The sequence below is a fragment of the Accipiter gentilis genome, chromosome 23, assembly GCF_929443795.1.
Source record: "Accipiter gentilis chromosome 23, bAccGen1.1, whole genome shotgun sequence".
Taxonomy (NCBI): Eukaryota; Metazoa; Chordata; class Aves; order Accipitriformes; family Accipitridae; genus Astur; species Astur gentilis.
Window position 1 is genome coordinate 2,468,962 of NC_064902.1, and position 15,165 is coordinate 2,484,126.

The 15,165-nt window shown below is 42.2% G+C and overlaps 1 protein-coding gene across 1 annotated transcript; it reads right to left on the reverse strand.

The window, feature by feature from the left end:
* Positions 1-2,293: 2,293 nt before the first annotated feature.
* ISY1 (ISY1 splicing factor homolog) lies at positions 2,294-14,370 on the reverse strand. The gene is made up of 11 exons (XM_049826684.1): positions 14,278-14,370; positions 14,040-14,062; positions 12,518-12,569; positions 10,692-10,757; positions 9,920-9,962; positions 9,587-9,699; positions 8,746-8,863; positions 7,743-7,865; positions 5,219-5,328; positions 4,566-4,652; positions 2,294-3,094 (listed from the first exon to the last, which is right to left on the reverse strand). The coding sequence occupies exons 1-11, from the start codon at positions 14,278-14,280 to the stop codon at positions 2,987-2,989; spliced, it is 846 nt and encodes a 281-aa protein (XP_049682641.1). The 5' UTR covers positions 14,281-14,370; the 3' UTR covers positions 2,294-2,986.
* Positions 14,371-15,165: the final 795 nt, after the last annotated feature.

Below are 15,165 nucleotides of genomic sequence, written 5' to 3' on the forward strand. Positions count from 1 at the left end.
GCACTGCCAACAAATGTTCCTCACCACCCCCTCCGAGTCCAAGGCGAAACCGATCTTCCAGTGATTGCACTGCACTCACCCAGACAAAGAGTAATGACTGTGTCTTTCAGTCTGCACCGCTTACACAGGTAGCATTAAATGAAACAGAATTGGATGAGTTTCTAAAACACAAAAGCAAGCCAAAATTGATGCAGAGAACAGAACAATTACAGAGGTTATCCCACCAAAGCTCAAGCCAGGACCGCGCAAAGCACAGAACTCTGAAGTGGACAAGAGAACAAGCTACATGTAAGCATGTATAAAATGACACCTATTTTATAACCTTGACACATGCAAGGCTCAGACATTATACAGATGGTATAAACTATAAGCCCGACAACACACATCCAAGGACAGCTGCACACTCAAAGAGTTAAAGCAGACCCTATACACCATTTCATTCTCTAGGACAAACAAGAAGATTGGTTTCCTGGCTTAGGGCTGGGAAGCTCCCCTAGCCAAACTCCACCAGCAATTTACCAGCCTGTGCAGCAAGCAGAACGTAGGCCGCAGCTGGCAAATAATTACTCTGCAATTTGTAGATACAGCCAAAAAGAGCATTCAGCTCAAAAATGCTTAGCACTCAGAGCTACAGAGTGAATATTTGATAACAGCAGGTTCAAGCAGCAGCCACAGTTTGCATTGCACAGCTCCATACTGCATTTTTGTACATATATTCCATTTCTGTGTTGGTCAGCAGAGATCAGCACTGCCTTGAAAACCAGCTACCAGGGCTGGTAGCTACTCCTTTGGACATGAATGCAATTGATATCCTGTCTCGATTTTCTCTCCTTTCTGCTTAGTCTTTTTAAACTCTGTCATTATCACTCTGTCCCTGATCTGTCTTTACTCTTCTGTTTTCTGTCTTCTGTGTTAGGAGTTCATATAGTGACAGAACAGATCAACCATTGGTATTATCAAACTCTCAGACTGTAATCAGGCCCTAAAAACTAATTGACACCCCCCCCCCCCCCAATCTAGTTCAGCTACCTCCGGCATATAGTTTAGCAAGTCTACAGCAAGACTGGCATTCTTCTTCCAAGCACTGTTCTAGAAGAAAAACTGTTGTTGTACTGAACAAAAAAAAAAATAAAGTACAGTCTAGCAGAAGCATGGCTGGCAAGGGACTGTTCACGATGGAGCTTTAACTCCAAACGCCTTTTTGGCAAACCCATTTGGCTGCTCCAGTTTATTTGCTGGTGTTGTGTCTCCCCTGCCCCAGTCATCCTATGGTTTGGTGACCAACACTCCAATAAAGATGAATCAGACTGCCTGCCAATTTATTCAGCTCCAAGGACTCAGTTATTGGCTTAGTCCCAGGCAACAAAGCCTTTATCCTTCACATACTAATCTTTTCCATAGGCAAAGCACACTAGTCTGATCCAGTACTGCTAGACCATAAACCTGTTAGCACATCCAACATGAAAGAAGCCTATTTCTCCATTCTTGGCGACCAGGGGTTTCAGGGAAGGAACTGTGGGAAGCAGTGTTGTCTCTCACAGCAATACAGATAGCACGTGGATAAAAGCACATCACCTTCTCTAACCCCAAGAAGAGAAAACACTCAAGGGGCAGCAGCAAAAACTAAAACTGACTTTGGAGAGATGCTTGGAACTCAGAGCACACAAATTATTACAAGCCATAAACATACTCGTTTGCTGCTTTATTACAAAGCAGAGAAGCTATGCTGCTGACAGGAAGAGAGAAGAACGTGTCTACAGTGGTAGTTGTCTGCTTGTTATCAATACTTGAGTTTTGATTTATTTTCTTTTTTTAAGAAATTTAATTTGGCAGCTATGCTTTCCACTTCTTCAAGACTTTTTTTGTTTGATCATTTACATCAAGTAAGAAAAAGCTTGCCTCTATAATTTAGAGCTTCTATTGTTCTGGAGCGCATTACTTACAATAGATAGTGCTGAATACCAAGAGCATCTCTAAACTCTAGATAGTCCCAAGACATGATTACTTGGTTGTTAAATATTATATTCCTTCGATAGCACTCCCACTCCATAGCTGCAGATGTCCAATTTAAAGTTTCACTCATTCAGACCCGTGTAACAATGTTAAGTCACCCATAAGACTCCAAAACAGGCTCTGCGGTGATCTGCCTCTTGTCAGAGGATACACAAGCTAAGAGCAGCAGGGGATGCAGAGCTTCAAATCCCTACATGGATGGCTGTTGATGATCCCATTCTTTGGCTATGATTAGGGAAACAACAGAATCCTTTGAGCTAGAATGAAACAAGACATCAGGTTGTAAATAAGTTTTACTAAAAATATTTGAACAAGGTATTGCAATGTTGGAAGTATTTACAATAGTTGCTGAAATATCCAGCATTTAAGCAATTTGTCCAGGCACAGTTACAACCCCCAGAAAAGGTAACAGCTTTTAGACATATTGCATGTGTTACATGAAGAACCAAATCAACTTCGAAGTCACTTGTAAGATCTGCCATCGAGGTACCTCTAAAACAGGTTCTAGGCCATTCTGGTAAACTAACCGGGCATAATAGAGTGAGTTACTTCTGGACTCAGCTCAGCAAAAATCAACATGAGGTTGTGTACACTTACAGTCAGGATACAGCAGACAGAACAGCAGTAACATCAGTCAGTTTTCCATCAGGATTTAAGAAATCACTGGGTTTGCGGTTCTGTCTGTAAGAGGCACCACTGCACAAACTGTTTTACAAAGTGAAAGGATTGAGGACAGCTGCTGAGGATGTAGAGACAAGTTAACCCAGGTTTGATCTTTTTCAGCGCTGGAGTGCAAGTCATCCTAGTGAATAAACCAAAATGATGGTTTGCCTTCTGCAGAATACGCTGTAACTTCATCAGTTTATTCTTAACATCCAAAGGGACTTTCAGAGCTAAAAGTGATTGCTACCAGATACATGAACCTGTTGCTTTTAGATGGATTATACAAACCCCAGGAGGTACTGGTGCAATGTTACAATCCTAGAAGTGTTTTTGCTTCCTCACTCTGTGCCATGAGGGTTTCACTGGCATACTTCTGAAGAAGCTCCATCTTCTTTCTCCGTACAAGAGCTTCCTCAATCTGCAAATATAAAAATAGGATGACATTCAGCTTAATTGAGATAACAGCTAAGCATGCTAGGTTTCGGTAAGACAGGAGGAAGAAAGCCACGGGAAACAGACTGTGAAAGTTAGAAGTGTATACTAGTGTAGAAGTAGTTGAATTAATATGAGTCAGGAGTATCTTTCTAATACTCAACTTTAATACTCAAAAGAAGCAGTAAAATAGATGCCTCCATTTCAGATCTATGCTCCTACCCTTTTTAATGAGGACATTAGCTGCCATTTTATTTTACTCTCAGTACAGTCACTTGAATTTTGTTTCAAACAATTGTCTTGGATATGGCTTGAACCAATGCAGAACAGAGTTATGCCACACTAGTCCACACCCCTTAAATAACAGTCCAGTGAGTGTGCCTTTCACATTAGCAACAGCTATGAACCTCTTACCTAAGTTTTGCCTAGAAGCACCAGCAATACACGATTCTTTAACAAGCATGTACTTTAAAGATTTACTAACAGCAATCTGCAAGACTTGTTTTAATCTCAGTAATGATTTTATATTTGTCCAAACTGCACACAGCATCTCTCAAAATAAGTGTTCTGAACCTTAGCTTTCTGTAATTTAGAATCTAGAAGGCATAATCCCGTAGGCATAAGGTATGGAGTGATTTGCCACTACAAAGAGAGAAAAGATTACACTGACTACTCTCTAATTGGAAAAGGTTGCTATGTACATCAGTGGTTAGGTATTAGAAAGCCAGTTTTGACTCTGTTATGCTCTCTCCATTAAGAGAATACCATTGGCCAGAGAGCAATGTTTTTAATCATTATTTCTCTCCTGCAGTTTTCACAAGCCATTACATGTATATTTTGTTGGATGTGCAGCATCATGACTTCACAGAAGAACACAGCATTCTTATCTGACAAGATGGGAGCAGGGCACAAACCACCACATGCTATCTGTGTGATGTAAAGGCATACATACCAAAAGATACATAACTCCAGAACCTTCTTGCCTGAGTTACATTTCAAACAACCTGTCACTGTTAAGGTAATATAAACCCTACAGCAGTTTCAAAATATAATAGACAATTCAAGGTCACGCCACCAAAATAATTTTAGAAAACTTATGAGAGCAAACCCTGCAATTCAGAAATCATCCCATTAAATAATAAAAAAAGTTAGACCACCAGCAGAAAAGCACAGTAAAGACGTAGTAGGCAGTCAGGGTTATCTTGACCATACCACAATACTTTCCAATTTATGTAATACTTATGAAGGCTTTGGAAATTCTCAGGTGTAAAGGGGTATAGTGATGGTACCACGATTCTGGCCACTTCCACAGCATTTGCAAGAGGATTAAACAGCTCCAGTGTCAAGTCACAGAAATAACAAACTGAAGACACTTTTACTGGTGACCTACCATAAGTTAAGATCTGTCTTGCAAAAGCCAGAGTGCATCTCTGCGACTTAATTTTGTGACGTCTTACCTCCTGTTGAGATGGCACTGGAACATGTGCAATAAATTTCTGTTGTCCTTCTTCACCGTCTTTTTCCTTGGCACCATCCTCATCCGACTGAAAAAAAAAATTAAGCCATATCAAGTTTACTTTCTAAAGAGGTCATCAAAAAACCCTTTTTTACTGGCTTTGCCACGTCACAACAGTGATTGCAGCATCAGCAAAGCCTTACTGTATTAGGATTTGACTACAAACAAGACCCTGGCAACCCTTGGTTTTCCTATGCATTGACAGTGTGAAATTATACTGTACACGAAACTACTTGTGCAGTTACTGATGTAGATTGTACTTAGAAGCAAGACTGGTCAGTGTTAACAACACACTACCTTACAAATACCAGCATTTTAGGCAGTGACAGTTATTTACAACAGGGTCTCAGAGGTTAGTTGTTTCTCACTCAAGTAAGAAGTCTTCCCTAGCTGCCAGCTTTCATCACTCTAAGCTCAGACCAAGTTGACTCATTTACTACTGATTTTTACTAAACAGGGACAATTGTCTAGTAAGTTCAGCAGAGAGAAGGGCAGAATGCAGCAGCAGACAGGTTCTTGGCAAAATAACTCAACGTCCAAGGTGGCAGCGTAAAAGACACATGAAATGTTACATCACCTTTAGCCCTCACATACCTCGTCATCGTTGACAGCATAAATATTTACTTCCTCCTCCTCCTCCTCCTCACCTCTTGCAAGTCGTGCTTCTCTCTCCATTTTCCATTTTTCCACTGCTTCTGCTATAACTGGTTAAAGGAAAACGGCAAGTGTATCAGAGAGCAAGTTAAAGCAGCATGGTTCCATTTCAAAAGCTTCTCCAACAGATTTAAACTTCTTGCTTAAATCCTCTACATAGGTAATGCACACTTACTATAGAACCTTGATGTAGTATCTAATAAAATATATCAATGTAGTCTGAGCAAAACCCAATACTAGCATTGTGAAAGTGTGGTACTTGCTAATGCCTTCATTTGGGCACATTTTAGACTCTCAATGTCACGGGCAAATATCAACCTACTTTCTGAACTCAGTAACAGGGAGTCAACATAACCAGGCTAAGCGGTTCTTACAGCTCCATAGCATGTCAACAGCTAGAGCAATGTTGATCACCATGTAGTTAAACATGATTACACTCCTTACAGTGACCACCCGCCTAAGTCTCTCTCTTTTCAACTCATAGCATATTTCTCTTATTTTGTAGCATGATTCCAATTCTGTAACTTGCTGCTAGCTAGGAGCTGTTAGGTTGCTCTCTCTCTCTACTATACAGCAGAGTGCTAGTAAGAGCACTAAATCAAGTTTTAAGAACCTTAATCAGTGACATCGCCAGTGTATAAAAATCCTAGGGAGGTGTAAGACTAATGCAACTAGGCAGTATGAAATGCCTACAACAACAGAAGTCAGCAGTCATTCCCCCTAGCTCTCAAAGATTAAACATTAAAATGCTCTCCCTGACAAAGCAAGATCTAACTAACTAGTGGCACATGGGTGTGTGTTTGTGTGGTTTCGTGACAGAAAAGGTACCCCAAATTAAGAAGCCTTTTCAATACTTTGTTTCACAAAATTTAACCCTTCTGATAACAAGGTAAAAACCACAAGAGCCCACCAGACAACAAGGGACCCTAGGAGAATCTTAGCTGTTGTGCATTAATAGTATATTAATTGGATATTAACAGTATACCTATTGGTGCTCTTAGCATCTCTAGCCTTGTTATTTCAAGTAGCATAATTACCAACGATGGTAACTGTCTTAAATAATCACATGAATCCAGATGAGCTACCTCTCCTGCCTGCATTTAGCAAGATGTGCAAGATGAACACCGAGTGGAAGGCCTTTCTGGGAGCACTGCACCACACAGCTTCCCTTCTTACACTATCAATTGTCTGCCAGCCAGCTAGTGTTCACTTGGCCCTAACGCTGCAGGGCACAGATAACTGAAATATTTCCTTTATTCCCTTCTTCTTCCCTGTCCTATAACCTAACTGACAAGGCATGATCTCCAACACACAATACTATGAAGATCTCACACACGAAGAAGGGATAAATGTAAGAAGTGGATGACCAGACCAAGAGATACTACATATTGGTAACAGCTACAAGCTCAACAACTTGTAATGATTTAAACAAGTCACTTCCTGCAGTTTTGTTTAAAGTTCTTCTAATTCCAGAGAGATAATTTGATACAAAAAGAAGCACCGTTCAAGGAAAAAACTGATGGTTTTATCTGCTGTGTTCTGTGGAAGAGCCTGCCAAGGGTTCCTATAGCAGGACATTTCCTGCTGAGCACTAAGGATCTGCCTGCAGTTGAAGCTTCAGAAGCAGAGATCATAAAGCAAACTACAATGCAAACGGCAACAAATTGCCAGGATCAGACAACACTCACCAGAAGCACTAAGAGAACTATTTAGAAAACAGCTAAGCTCTCAAAGGTGGTGTGCGGCCTCTTGCTTAAAGCTACACAAATACCAGGATACGGCACGCAGTGCTGAATTTTAAAGAGGGTTTCAGGAATTGGACTCATAATCCTGATGTCTTTACTGGGCAAATCAGCAGAAACAAAGCTAGAGAACTAAGTAAGCAGAAACATGGATAAATACTATCTACTGAGAAAGTATGGGTTTCAAAGGAAAAAATATTCACAAATGTGTTGAAGTTCCAAGATAGACGACGTGAAGAAATTAACACAGGCCACCTAGACTTCAGGATTTCCAGAAGTTCCCCTCTAATCTCCAAGAAAACTAAGCAGCTCTGTTTATGGATAAATAATTAGGTGAGACAGGAAACAGATGGTATGGTCAGTTTTCACAAAGGAGGAGATAACCACTTGAGTTCCATAGCTCTCCCTGCTGCAACCTACTCTTCTACATTCTTAAGCATGAAAAAGGTGGGGAGAAAAGGAGATTTTGCTTCAATAGCGAATCACTTGCTGACAGTATTAAAACATTAACAGTAGTAAGAATGAAAGCAAACTCTAAAGCACACCCCCTCACTCCTGAAATGCCTTACACAATAGTGATTTGGATACCTATGTGACAGATGAAATCTGACAGCTAAGCACAAGCCAACAACTGCAGGGAAAAAAAAAAAAGGTATCTTAACTTCAGAGCTCACCATCACCCCTTCTCGGACCGATTTATGCAGGTTTTGAATCTCACATACCTTTCCTTTCATGTTCTTGTTCCAGTGGCTCCAGAATACCATCATCTTCATCCCTGTAGCCATAGTATTCTGCATCAATGGCTTTCATAAGCTCAGCTCGAGTTTTCCGAGGCGGTGGGAGGGCTGAAAGAACACGACTGTCATTCATCCGGGTCCATCTTGACAGCTTGCTGTGCGTTCCCAGTTCTTATCAACCTCAGAGCAACTACAGCTACCTCACTTCAGCTAATAAACAACACATGATCTGAACTGCTGCCGATAATGGGAGTATTGGTATTTTACTCTGGTCTGCACAAAACAGTTTGAATACATGACCCGATGGTTCATATTGCACAGTTCCCACCCTGTGGCAGCTCTACCCTGTCATGGATGTCGTCGTTTTCCCCTCTCTGTACTGCAGTCCCAGTACTGAGCAAGACTGCTGTATGAAAGGAACTAAAAAGCTGTCCCAAGCTCCCCCAGATGATGTAGTACTTCCCATCATTTTTCTCTGCAGATGGCAAGTAAGAAAGAGCTGATTCAGTAGGCCTGCCTCACTTTGGGTCCAAGTAATTCCCATTCATTCTATGGCAGAGCAATATATAAAGTTTTATCCACTTAGGTCTAGTTTTTCCTATTATGGAAGCTGGTTCCTACTTCTAAAATTATGTTCGAGCGAACTTTTTTTTTTTAAATTCAGAACTCAGAGTACTGTTTAGAACTTATCAATAAAATTAATCTGTTATGCTGGAAAGTTTCTGTAGAACATCATTACCATTTGGAACTCCCAGTCAAAAACAGTTTACACTTTTCTACATTTCTTTAACTGCAAACAGCCAAAGGTGTTCTTTGCCCAAAGAAACAGCATTTCATTAATAACTTGTGTTCAGCATTTTGTTTAGCTGATCTAAGATGTAGGCCAGAATATGCTGTTACTAGCATTCCCCACGTACTACAGCAGTCATTTTACTCAAGATATACTGCTATGTAGATTCATGTCTGGGAAGAGTTGCTATTTACTTACGTTCCTTTTCAAAAAGTTCTCTAACTCCTGGTAAATCCTTTGCAGCTCCAAAATACTTGTAGCCTCTGTTTCCTGGAACTTCCTTCCCTTCATGATCTAACATTTTTGGTCCAATCCGCTGGAAAATAAACAAAGTTCATTTGTTTAAAATTTTATTCCTCTTGCATCTAGTATTTTCTGTTTTCCTGGGCATCTTCATAGATTACAGGATTGAGAAAGGAGATATGCTATACCAGTTCAAACTACCCCACAAGTCAAATGCCCTCATAGCTCATTTTTATACAGGTTCTCTACTTTTACTACAAATCACACATATAAAATGACCACACAAACCATAGAGTGTCCATACCAGATTAATCTTCACAAAGTATCTAACCCTGTCTTATTCTCTGTACTAGTATATTTGGGTATCAGATAAACAAGCACTACTAAATCTGACAATAAGCACACATTCGACATTTTGGCAAGTGAGAGCTAGTGTCATTATTTCATTTTCAGCAGTAACTACGTGAGCCAAGTGAAACCCTTTCTACAGACTGACAGAATACAGTAGAGAAAAACAACACCTACTGATGGGTAAAATCAGACCATTGCTGCAAACTTGTAACAGGAAGGCAAGACAGACCCCTTGAACTGGTGTTCCAAATGAAGAGTCTGACTTGCTCAACATGGGAACAAGTATTTCTTCTAACACAACCTAACATTTTTAGGGGCTGAATAAATTTCCTCTCTAATAAACGTTGGCCAAGTAGTACGTGGTTAACTAAACGTTGCACAGATTTTTCTCACTACTTTACCTGTAAGCAGAACAACCATGTAGTACAGAATAATTTACACTTACAGCATAATCAGGACCTCCTAGCTCCTTTATTCTGAATTCCCAGTGTCCTTTCTCCCTCAGAAGCTTGTTTATTTCATCGTTCAGGTCCCGAATTCTGAATTCGCCTAATCCAGCTGTTAGGGGGGGGAGGCAATAAATTAGGCAGCTTACTAGAAGCACCAAAGTAATTTCAGAATTTATGCAATGGAAACAGTTTAGTTCACGTTGGAACTAGATGATGTCTAAGGTTGCTTCCAACCCAAACCATTCTATGATTCACATGAAATGTGATTTTTACTGTAACTGCTTAGGCCTGGAGATTCAAAAAATAAAACGTAATTAGAAAAATCTTACCATTTTGAATCTGTGCCACTTTCTTGGAAATTTCCCCAATGATCTAATTAAATAAGAACACAGAAGTGAATTTCTCAAAAAAAATAATAAAATCCTAGAAATAGAAAGATCCAACTTCTAAGTTGGCCTTTTGATCTAGAAAATGGACCTGACCTTATCAATTTCAAATACCAACACAGATTTTATTCAGACACAAATATAGTACCTTCAGAAGCTTAAAAAACAAGGAAACATTTTTACAGCTGTACATGGGATGACAGCAGGAGCACATGAAGTACAGAGAAAGGCTGAGAGAGAACGGGGTTTGAACTGCCTTAAGAGAAGACAAAGTGGGAATAACCTATTGCTGTCTTCAACTACCTAATCGAGGGTATAGAGAAGACAGAGCCAAACTGTTTTATTGTCATGCGCCTCTCAGGCAAGTAGCAGCAAACACAAGTTGGAACTGGGGAAATTCTGATTAAATTCAAGGGAAAAAAAATATCATTGAGAAGGTAATCAAACATTGGAACAGGTGCCCCAAAAAGCTGTGGAATCCAAATCCCTGAAGATATTCAAACTCAGTTGGACATGGCCCTAGGCAACTTGACATGGTAGGACCTGCTTTGAACACCCTGGTGAACTAAATGATCTTCCAACCTAAATTATTCTGTGATTTAACTGTCAGCATACTGAAGAAGTCTGAAAAAAAAATCTGCAAGCAGGCCATCTAAATAGGAAGTGCTAAAGTTCTACCTACTATAATTAGAAAAATCTATAGCTTGACCATTACCTGTCGCCTCCATTTCTCAGCTTTAGGCAATTCATTACACTCTGATGCAAGGAAAGGTCTTCGTTCCTGTTTGACAGAAAGCCACACACCATGAAGTTTTAACCTAGCATCAATATATTCACAGCATTTCATCAAACTTTATTGCTTGATTAATCCCAAACTATGCTACCAAGCTCCAGTGTCTTCTGCTCCCACCAATTTTTAATAAGTGGAAAACAATGACGATTTACAGCCTGGCCAAATAAAACTACCACAGAATATAAGAATCTACTTAAATACACTTTATTCAAAACAAAATCTGTCACCTGTTTTTTCAAAGCACCCTACAATCCTCTCCAATACAAATAACATTCCATTTTGGACAGCTGAATTACAACATTATTTTCAATATACTAGCATCTAATGAAAATCCATTGTCTTCCAAGCAGCTATTAAGTTTAGGCCTTTCTTTCTCAATTGCTACTACCTAAATAACGTAACTTTTTTCCAAGATGATTTTGTTCTGTACTCTCCCAACTACAGTTTATCCAAAACACCTTTCTCCCAACCTTCTTCATGTTCCGCTGACTTGCTTATGCAAACTAATACTTCATCCTACCTCTAGGACTCTGTGTGCAGTTATTTTGTCCCTTTCCCTACAATACTTCCACAGCTCTACCTTCTATATATTAAAAAGCTTTCCTTCACATAGTATACCAGAAACTATTCCATCTTATTCTCTGCCTGTTACTCATGGAATCTTTTCCACTACACTTTCCCCAAACTGTTATTTTCCACTTTACTGTTTCATATTGCTTGCACTTGTGTGTAAAACATCATTTCTTAAGGTGCAAACGTAGGATACCTCAGTTAGCTTCCAGAATTCCTTTGTCAGTTACCCAAAATTAAAAACTGTAAACTCGTCCAAAAAAAAAAGTTATTGAGAACACTCTGATCCCCGCATAAATATTCTTGCAAGTTATGATTCAGTGAAAAGTGTACAGGAATATCCAGAGATAGCTGAGAATCAGTCTCTAAGGTTCTGTGTGGGTTTAGGGGTGCTATTTCTTTCATTATAGTGGTGGGGTTTTTTTAAATTACAAAGTTGCCAAGTCTCTTTTTTTGTCAGTCTTAAATCAATCAAAAAAAGCTGCATGACAGCGAAGACAATTATGAACAGAGGCACAGCTATCATGTGTTGGGTTAATAACATGCCAACGTTATGTATCATGCAAACCTTGAGTTCACAATGATCCCAAAGGCCCTCTGTTTCATGGTTACTGTTTTGTCATAATATTACCAAAGAACAAGATTATGAAAAGGACTTCTCTACCTTTTCTGGGAAAAAATCCAAACAAATCTTATGATTACTGTCAGTAAAAATCAGTGTATGCGCATCAATTTGCGTAAGTAGTGGCAGAAGGAGATAACTTCGGTCTCAAAAATAGTTTCCATTTTCTGCCCAGCATGCTGCCTCTATTTATAGCATTACTGTAGTTTGGTGTTTTTTTCTAAACTATTACATATTCTACCTACATTATGTAAAAAAATTAATCGATATTCAATTTGCACTTTCTTCTCAGCAGCCAAGGTAGCATACGCCTGAAACGTAGATATACATAAATTTTTCAACAGGTTATTTAGTTAAGAAAATTCCATTTTCTGTTTTGTGTCACTGTGAAATACAGTCCCTACTTCAGCTGCTTCCCAGATGACTACTGTTGGACTCCTACAGGATACCTGTACCTGGCATAAGACCTTTCTGATGGCTGTCACGCAGCTCTGTACACGGCTTGCATTCCACTCTTGACTAGAGCTAATGAAGCTTTAGTTTTTTTACATCATACCTTAACTTTTCCTTCCTCAAGCTGAGCTTGCCGAAATCTCGCCAAGGCTGTCCTAAAGAAAAGAAAGGAAGCAGATTTACTTTTACAAATCTACATTCCAACAGGAATGAGTTTTGCTCTGGATATTTATTATGGACTTAATTACAGTCTGTAGAAAACAAAGGTTTGCATGTATCCATTGACTAGCTCTTCTGGCTAGTGACTTCTTCAACACTAGAAATCCTCAGTGGTAAATTTCTGCAATACATATAAATACTGGTAAGCAGCTAATTATTTTTTCTGTTCAGCACATGCCAGCTTGTCAGATATTAGCAGCAAAAGGACGTCAACAAGTTATAAGCACAAGCATTAAGTTTACGTATCTTAGCAGGGGATACATGAAAAAGCAAACAAACTCAAGAGAAAAAAGCTTCAGTAAGGAAAGCAGCAGTTACTAATCAAATTAATTAACATTACCAAAATATATTCTGAGTCTCTTACAACTGAACAGAGACTACACATACTACAGCTTTTTAATACAGTTTTATTTATTTATTAGATGTTTAATAGTTATGTTAAAAAGCACAAAACAGTTGAGCGCATTTAAAACCTTTAACAGCATACCTATACCCTGCAGCTAAGCCCATTATCGAGGCTCCATTTACTTTTAAGAGGCACTTCCATTATGAAAATCACACCATCCAATCCAGCACCTCAGACGCGCTGGATGGGTTCACCATAAGAGAGTACCTCACAAAGTATTAAACAGCTGTAGTCTCTTCAGCCTCTCTCTGAGTTACTACTACAAGCTCAGAAAGTATTTTAGGAAAAGGAACAAACATAAGACAAATATATCGAAGAGCCTCTAATCTAGTAGTTCTAAATACATGGTCTGGAAATGTTTTTGAGAAGTACTGAAGAAAGTCAAGACAAAAAACAAATATGGTAAACCCCATCAGTTTAGCCCAAGCCACTCCCAAGCACGGACAGATTCCCATCTACCCTGTTCCAAAAACGGGAACCGCCTAAAACCATAACGGGCCGTTAGGATGCCTTTCACCGCGTTTATCACCCAGCCCTTGCTGCGGCCGCTCCCCTGCAGAGGTTAGCCCACCATCACCCACCACAGCTCTGCAAGCTCCACACCACCAGGCACGCTGCACGCAGATGCCTTGGCACCCCTCCTGCTCCCACCGTCTCTAGACCAGCGTAACGTGGACAGCCGAGTACCAAAAACCATCATTAAGCTCCCGGTGACTTTAAAGAAGGCTGAACGGCGAGTCCCGCCGGCCAAGCGCGGGTCTGTGGGTGCGAGCCACGGCAGAGGGAGGCACGGACGTCTCTGGAGGGGCGCACAGCCAGCGCCTTGGCCAGCCCCACGCAGGAGCCCCCCCACGCTGCTTCGGGACCGAGCCGAGGGAACGCGGGGTCGCCTCTGGAACCGCCGGGCCGGGCGGTCTCTGCCCCGCGGCCAAAGCAAGTGGTGCTTGTGCCCAAGCGCCCGCCCCGGGGAGCCCCCGCCGGCACCCCCCGCCGTACTTACATGGCCTTTTCCGCGTTTCTAGCCTGAAACAGAGAAAACAGGCGCGGCGTTACCGGAGGGCGCCGGGCAGCGCCTCACCGCCCGCCCCCCAAGCGCCTGGAAGGAGGCAACGGGCGCCAGGCCCCCGCCTCGCTCCTCATCCTCCGGGGCGGCGGAGGGGCACCCGGCCGCCACGCACGGCGGGGCCGCTCTCACCCGCGGAGCCCCCCGCGGCCGGGAAGGACACCGGGACACTCACCATGGCGCCGACCGGTCCCCTCAGCCCACACCGCAGAACCGCCGCCGACCGCGCTCCGGGCACCCCGCAAGGAGACGCCCGCCCCTCTGCGCAGGCGCGGCCGGCCGCTCCCCGCCTCGCCCCACCGCGCATGCGCCATCCGCCCGACGCGCCGCTTCCCCCCCCCCGCACACAGCGCATGCGCAGCGCGCCCGGCAGGCGGGAGCGGCGGGCCGGGCCCTCGTTGCCCTCCGTAGGCTTTCCACTAAGCACGATTTGTAAAAAAAATATCTCCGTAATTACAGCCCGGGGGGAGGGGGGTCGGCTGTTGCCCACGGAGCAACGGCGCCTGTACGTCGGCCATCGCCGTGACAGCGCTGCAACCCCACCGCCCCTCGGCAGCTGGCCTGGAAACCGCACCGGGAGGACGAGGACACGGGCAGAGACTCCCGACAACTTTAGGAAAATAAGATTTGCCTTTCCAGAAAACGCTAGCCCGGCCCGTCGCCGAAGAGAATCGATCCCACGTTTATCTTCGCCTTCCCGCTCCCCGCGGCCCACCAGAGGGGCGACAACCACTACGCCGGAGTTTGTCACGGCCTTCTTCGAACGACTGAGGAGACACTTCGGCGTTAGTGAAAGAGATTAACGTGGCAGAAATGAAGTGTTTGGTCTGATTTTTCCAAGTCCCCACAATTTCTGAAATGAGCACGCGCTCATTCGGCTCATTCACTGCGACACAACTGACACCTGCAGCAACGGCAGCAGCAGCATCGCGATCCCGAGCTGTTCCCTACAGAAAGATGTCAGGGAAGAGAGACCTCTGTGGGAGTCGTAGTCTCCTTTTTGAAGTTACATTCTGGTTTCTATTTCTCAGCTTTCAAATCCTGTTTTTCTGTAGAAAAACTA

Bases quoted from the DNA above. Each gene is read 5' to 3' on its own strand.
- ISY1 (XM_049826684.1), bottom strand. The intron at 9,700-9,919 runs GTAAGATTTTTC...CCCCCCTAACAG, and splicing joins AGTGGCACAGATTCAAAATG to CTGGATTAGGCGAATTCAGA. The intron at 8,864-9,586 runs GTAAGTGTAAAT...TTTATTTTCCAG, and splicing joins TAGGAGGTCCTGATTATGCT to CGGATTGGACCAAAAATGTT.